This window comes from Alternaria rosae (genome assembly GCF_020736505.1).
Source record: "Alternaria rosae strain MPI-PUGE-AT-0040 chromosome Unknown BKA58scaffold_41, whole genome shotgun sequence".
Taxonomy (NCBI): Eukaryota; Fungi; Ascomycota; class Dothideomycetes; order Pleosporales; family Pleosporaceae; genus Alternaria; species Alternaria rosae.
The window spans coordinates 1-7,314 of NW_025763610.1; the positions used below are offsets into that span (position 1 = coordinate 1).

A 7,314-nucleotide genomic window follows, 5' to 3' on the forward strand; every position below is an offset into this window, starting at 1 on the left:
ACGACATCTTCTGAGAAAGACCCTGGCTTGGTCGAGGTACCGATGAGAACGTGTGGCTTCACCTCCTTGATGACGGACAGGAGATCGCCATGCTGTTTACCTTCCCACTCCTTATCCTCTCGCGCAAAAGGAAGTTGAGCTGGGGTGAGCTGATCCTTCTTGCCTTGTAAAAGGAGACCAGGCTTATCAACGCACCTAGATGGAGGTCAGCGTGGGTTCGTCGGCTAAGGATGTGAAGCAGCATACCAAATTTGGCGCCCGGCTTCTCCCCTCGACTTTCCGGTGTTCTGGACGATAGCATCTTGGATCTGGTCTGCAATTCCCGTGCCTGCCGATCCCGAGCCAAACATGACAAAGCGAGCTTCTTCCCATTTGGTCCCGCTCACTTTGAAAGCTGCCATGATGGCTGCCAGCGTTACGCAGCCGGTGCCTTGTACATCATCGTTAAAACATGCGATCTCAGGTTGTATTTGTCCAGAATCCTTCGCGCGTTGTTCAATCCGAAATCCTCGAAGTGGATGTAGGCTTTGGGGTAGTGTTTTCTCGCAGCCCGTACGAACTTGTCGACAAATTCATCGTATCGCTCGCCGTATACTCGCTCCTTTCGCATGCCAAGATAAAGCTCGTCGTTGAGAAGGTCTTTGTTCTACTTTTGTTAGCCATGTGCATCTAATTGGGGTTTCTCTACTGACATCGGTGCCGCAGTCAAGGACCACAGGCAGCGTTCGCGAAGGATGTATACCTGCGCACAGAGTGTAGATGACGAGCTTCGCTATGCTGATGAGGATGGCCCCTACACCTTGGTCGCCAATGCCAAGTATCTGCTGTCCGTCGCTTACGACTATCAGATCGATGTCGTCGGAATTTCCCCATTGCTTGATATCGTCCTCGACGCGATCTGCGTCGCGATGTTGAGGAAACAACCTTCAGGTCGCCGGAAGATCTTGGAGTAGTCGGCAATCGCCTCACCCTCAGTGGGGGTGTAGATGACCGAAAACATCTCCTTGAGGTGGTCGAGGATGAGCTGCAGTCGTCAGCCATGCCATGCCATGACCGACACCAATCAATCGCCGCATACCCTGTAGTACAAGACTTCGTTCTGCTCCTTCAGACTCGTCATGAAGGTGTTCTTGGCGAGGTCATTCGGTCGGGAGGAGTACTGAGCATATGCGCGCTTGACCTGCTCGTCGAGGGTCTGAACGTTGGTGGGAAGGAAGACCATGTAGCTTGAAGGTATCGCGCTCTTCTTTGGTGAAAGCTGAGCCCTTGTTGAAGTAGGGCGTTCGTAGAAGCGCATTGCCCTACACGGTGTGTTAGCTGTTGGCTGCTTGGGTGCGTGTGCATGTCATACAGTCAGGCTGGTTTCCTGCGGTCCAGATGTCGATAGAGGCAAATGGCCAAAATTGGTGCTCTTTGCTGCTTTGGTATCAGTCGACATGTTTGCGATATGTCTGCTGCAAGCGATGCGCGCAACTCGAGAGATGTGACTGGGTGATCGCTGGAATGCGGGCAGTGCAGAGGGCGACGATTTGAGCCAGAGGGCGCATACATATTAGCAGGCTACAAGTTAGTTCAAGATAACAGCCTCATATTGAACGTCGTCTGTCCCTCGCTGGCTGCGACAGCCTGTTGACAAGGACGTTGCGCGTCGCGGTTTCGGCATGATGACGTCGATGTGAAGCTACCAGGTGTGGGACCCTGGAGCGCAGAAGCTAGACCGTTCAGACGTTTTTGTTGCATTGACAAGGCACGCCGCTTAACGAGTCCAATGGACATGGGCATGCTGAAGCACCTCAAAGGAGGCAGTGAAATCGCGAAGTTTGCCTAGGTGGTGACGAAATTACCCGGACGGCTGTCTTCGTGCACGCGGCACGTTTTGGCACCTGGGCAGTCACGGGCACCAACTCCCTTTACTTCCTATTCGACTTGACCCCGCAGCGAACACCAATGCAACGGCGTGATCCCTCTCTCGAAGATTTAGTCGACTGACACTATCTCCATCTCCATACAGAATTTCGTCCCAAAGCCGACAAGTCACCCGATCCGGATTACTTGCTCCAGGATCTGCTTTGTTCGTCTACTTTCTTCAACGTGTGATGAGTCTTGCTCTCGAGAGTTACATCCGCTCTTCATGTCTTTCCATGCGTATGAGTCATGTTCTTCATCTTGAATTACGTTGGGTCCGTCCCGTGAATGGTGTCCATGTAAAGTCGCGCCCGTCGACTGCACTGCCTGCCGTCTTTATTGCACTTTAACAGTCTCGTATGCTTCTTTGCCGAAGGTAAAGCTATAACACCTTAGTGTCAGCTCACGATACATTCGTTGAATTGCTTCACATTGTCAGAGCAGGCGCGATGGGGAGGACTAAGCAAGAGCTTGGAAATCATAGGAACCCTTAGAGCATTCTCGAAGTCGCTCCTCGAGCGGGTCTGTATGGCAAATGAGGAGTTTACAGCATGAATCCAGCACGATGGAGAATACGGCGACGGCTCTGGGCCGGCCTTTCCAAGAGCGATGCGTGGCAGGCCCATCGCAGTCTGGAAGGTGCAACCGCACAGTCGCCTCCTGTCGTGAGCACGTAAATCCTCCACTCGATGAGAATAACAGCCACTAGCGATCCAGAAGATTGTAAAAACCCAAGCCCAACAAGCTCACGGCGGGCGTGCTTGCTGTATGAGGTTTCCACGCTAGCTACCCGCATCCTGGAGAAAAGCAGTCGCACACAGTACATAATCCACCGTTCCTACTCCTTGCTGATTTCGCATCTTGCTTTCGATCACAGTCATCAACTGCTTCAAACTTCCCAACAACAATCAGTACATTAGCCTCCATTACCTCCAGCAACCAAAACCGAGTCGCAACTATGAAGGCTACCACCATCATCGCCGCTCTTTTTTCGGAGCCACCATGGCCGCCCCTGGAGCTGTAAGTTCTTCCTTTATGTACCGCCGTTTTGTCTGAGACTGTATTGATCATCACTTCCCAAGTTCTCGCTCAGCGCTCCTTCATCGAGGCCGACACTAGCGTCGATAGCGGCAATGCCGCAGACGCCGGTACTCTCACAGCCTGTGTCGAGTGTCCATGCAACGTAGACTCTCTCTCTGCTAGCTATCGCAGAACAAACGATACTGTACCTGGCTGATAAGTATGCGTCTAGGGTTTCTTCGGTGGCTGCACATGTGTCATCAACGGCTGCTGTCTCAAGAAGAACTGCACTTGGCCTCGTGCTTAGGGGGCTCAAACACCACACGACCGGGATGGACTTGCACCAAGTGAGGGTTTTCTGTGTTCAAGTATGTGAATGGACAAGGAATGGGTGTATAACTGGACGGCAAACGACAGCATTCAGGAATTGTATGTAATTGTCTCAGATTCATGGCTAGGTAGGTGACAATGCTTGAGACCCAATCATGAAGATCGTTCTACATTTGGTGTACACTCGTCTCGTAACCATGGGGTGATGCAAATAGCAGTAACCACCAAAGATTCAACACGACGAAATGCTGCCTGACGCCATCGTGAAAAAGAGTGACAGTAGCGAATCATTTTATACGCTATTCTCACTCTTATCTTTCCGCTGAGCCTCCACTGCGCTCTACCCGATGATGAGACTACTTCGAATAGTTCCTAGCAAACACCTCGAGAATAACGACTGATTCATCTGCATTATTGCTTACCATGGTCGACCTTTTTTCGCGCAGGATGCGGCTCGTGGTCGAAGGCAATCATCGTTTATCATTCGTCTCGAGCTTCCGGCATACTATGTAGCAAAGTTCGTGCCTGAGGTTTACGGAAGTCGTGGTGAACTCGGGACGAATCGATAAGCTGTCTCGAATACTTGAATCTTGTCGCCGATTTCTCGCGGTGAAGCTGGAAATTGTCTCACATACTCTCTGCCCTTCACTTTGTTCGACTCTTGTCGCAGCTTTGCGTGGTGAACACGGTGAACTGTCTCGCATACTCTACGATTTCATTCCTTAAATCCTCGTTGCAGCTTTGAAAAATTCCTCTCACCGACCGCGCAACAATTTATGACCCAGCCAGTGCAATGCCCACAATGAACGCCCCGACACTCCCCGTTGATCCGCAATGGTTTGCGCAGACTCTCACCCAACCCTAACCTGCGCTACGCTTTCAAGCACGTGCGCTGCATGGCGATCTCGACATCGCGGCATACGTACAACGAGCGCTCGATTTCTCTAGCTACCAGACCGTAAGTCCCTCATTTGTTTACTGTGACCGCCGCGGGGTGCTGATCTGTTTCAGAAATCCTCTATGGACGGCGACGATCTTCTCTTTGAGCGCATCTTCTTCGCGATTGAACGTAGGCATCGAGGTCTCCCAGCCGAGCTCAATGGACCACGGATAACCTGCAGCCTCTGGCGAGGTTTCTCCTCCGGCGGGCGCAGCTAAAGGGACCCTCCGACTTGCTGCATCGCCACACCCAGCCTAGTGAAGCATGGAAGAAGTACGAGAGTGTACGGCTCATGCAGATTGCGGTCAAAAACCCAAGTAGGTATTACGTGCTTTCACCAGATCTGCTACCACACAGTCGCAAGCACAACGCTCTGCACCCCCCTTAAAGCCCTACATCCCACCTTCACTGTTCACAATCTGCTCGATAACCTCGGTAATATCGTATATTACTTCTCGCCTCTTTCTAAGCTGTCCGGATTTCAACTGTACATAGGCTGTACACTCTCTTTCCCGCATCGGAACTTTTGCTTACTTGTGGATACTTACACGCAATCAGTGCCAAACTATTTCCCTTTCATCTGTGGATAATCAACCTGGAACTTCAACTTTCACGATGACGACAAGACCACCACAGACCACGATATTGACCCTCGTTTGCTCTACGGCAAAGCCCGGCGACTTCACTGAGCCTGGGTCTCGGGAACCTTGACCATTCCTGAGTTGCAGCACTATCGACGTCGAAACAAGAAATTGAGGCATTCTGGGCAAGAAGACAGGGTCAGCTGTTAAATCAGCAGCCAGGGACTTGGACTGAAAACCACCCATCACTGAGCTCTCAAGGTTTCTTAACAAGGCCTTCAACATGACACGATGTTCGCCAATCTGGCAGAGGGGACATTCAATGATACTATGAACGACCCAGGGTTGCCGTACGCACCACATCCGAAACTTCAGCAGCATCTTACTCCGAATTACGTGCAGCAGGTTCGGACACAAACAGAGTGCAGTGCCATCCCTGCTCCATCGCCGACACCGACTCCTACGGCGGGCAGATATATACAACCGGCTCAGGTCCATCCAGCAGTACTCCCCACTATTGGGCTCTTACCAATCGACAGGCCATCCATCTTTAGCACCGACGCAGTGCCTCGCCACGCCAGGCGCCACGGCGCCAGGGCTCAAAATTAAGCAAATAGTTTTCCTGTTCAGCCTCGGTCACGGCAGCCTGCGCAGTCTGTGAGTACCTCCACCCGTCGTTCCAATGCTTCAGTCTGGCCTCCCGACTCTCACTAGAACTGCCGGCATCTCAAGTCCGTTCCCCAAACCCCCCACAACTGCTGCCACACCGGGACTGGACCGACCCAGCTCAGCTTGCAGCTAGTATGCCGGCCTTCAAAAGTCTCCTGAAAGAGAGAAGGTAGCCAAAATTCTGGAGATCAACAGAGCAATGAAGACCAAAAAAACCCTACTACGCTCACGTCGATTAGAGCAGTTCGTCTCGACCAGAATGTCGTTAAAGAAGACGTCACTACAGTGAGACTAGGGGGAACCGGTGGTAACATGGTGAAGCCACCAGGTTCAACAAGCGATAAACTGTTCCAGGCCGGGCTATCCGACCCATCCGGGGTACATACAACTCCACCCGGTATCGGAAGCCTTTCGCGCATCATCCGGGGTATTCGAAACATCACGAGTTCGTTCCCTAAGCCATCCTCTAAGCCACCAACGAAAAACCCGCACCGGTTGGCAAGGGGGGAAAGAAGAAGGAGAAGAAAAAGTGAGGGACAAGTTGGAACAGCACGCGAGCTGAAAACGGGCATTAGGATACTGATGTTTGTTCCTGATCATTTTTTTGTCACTGATCAAGGAAAGACCTGAAACACCCCTGCAGGCTACATTAACCCGGGTTTTCCAATTTACCGCTCTATCCCAATGTAGTCTGCATACCTATTTAGCGTTTTCCTTGTATTAGGCGCTCTTTTAGTGCTTAGTTCTGTGGCTGTAGGTCTCCGGATTGTGATGGGCGAATCCAGAGTGGATGACTGTTGGCTTGGGCACGCTTCACGCAAAGTATAGCTAAGCAAGGTTTGATGAAGCAAATTACAGAAGTATGTTACTGACTGCGATAATGAATGTACCCATTCGTTAACGTCGCAGCTACCTAGCATAAAGCCCTCAATTCAGGTCAACCGTACACCTTCTGGGGTAGATCGCAGTGCTGCACCGGCGATAGGAATGAGACCTTCAGTAGCCAATACATCATCAGTTCGAGGCCAGGAGCGGCATAGGTACTGCAAACGCTCTTGACATCAATGCGACCTACGTTGCTGGTCCTTCGTTTTGAAGGGTCAACAATGAGACGGCGTAAGTCAGCGGGTTGAAACAGAACGCGGCATGGCCGTAGGGGACGGGACCCTCCTAGCTGACCAAAGCAACACACCGTCTGGTTTAGACCTCGTTGTGGAGAGGACGCCAACATTGCGCGAGTCATGATGAACGCAGAGGCAATGGGCCTTGTTGAGGCTCGACAACCTCATCAAAGAGGCCAGAGTAAAAGGTTGTAGTAGGCACGGTATGCCGCTATCGCTCCATTCCGCCTGAAGCGACGCGACAAAGTCGGACGTAGCTTCTTGCTGAATAACAGAAGGGTCGCAGGGAAGGAGCGCGATATCGCTGGTTCGGTGTGAGGCAGAGGAGGCGTTGGCGCGAGAAGTACCCTTGAAGTCTGGGGACACGGGCAGAAGTCTTTGACCCTTACGGGTGATGGCCAGTATTGAGCAACCACTGTGTATCCCAGACCCACCCTTGAGACCAAGATATGACGGCTATGTTTTCCCTTGTTCGTGCGTGAGACGGCACGATGTAGTTGATGGCGTAGGCAATGTATTCAGAGTGGTTGTGCGTCGCAGCATAGCGTCGGGTATGTGAGCCATACAGGTCAGCATAGCTCTTGCCTGTCAACAACTTCCTGGGTTTGGCAAAGTTTGTGCCTCCATAAGAACCAGTTCCGGGTACAAAGATCACAGGGCGTTGAGCGAGGTGAAGCTAGGTGGATGAAGAGTGCTTTCGGAGCGCAGACTCGAGGAGTGTGTAGGAGCTCAGCGCATCCTTCTTGGG

General features: G+C 51.8%; 2 protein-coding genes across 2 annotated transcripts; one reads left to right on the top strand and one right to left on the bottom strand.

Moving 5' to 3' along the window:
* Positions 1-100: 100 nt before the first annotated feature.
* Positions 101-1,438, bottom strand: BKA58DRAFT_425238 (uncharacterized protein; the record flags this gene model as incomplete). Its single annotated transcript, XM_046172918.1, has 6 exons — positions 101-195; positions 247-482; positions 693-841; positions 970-1,024; positions 1,079-1,258; positions 1,352-1,438. Coding segments are annotated over 6 exons (801 nt in total), but the record flags the coding sequence as incomplete, so codon positions are not given.
* Positions 1,439-5,067: 3,629 nt separating this feature from the next.
* Positions 5,068-5,385, top strand: BKA58DRAFT_406832 (uncharacterized protein; the record flags this gene model as incomplete). The annotated part of the gene is made up of 1 exon (XM_046171987.1): positions 5,068-5,385. The coding sequence occupies one exon, from the start codon at positions 5,068-5,070 to the stop codon at positions 5,383-5,385; it is 318 nt and encodes a 105-aa protein (XP_046019690.1).
* Between the last annotated feature and the right edge of the window lie 1,929 nt (positions 5,386-7,314).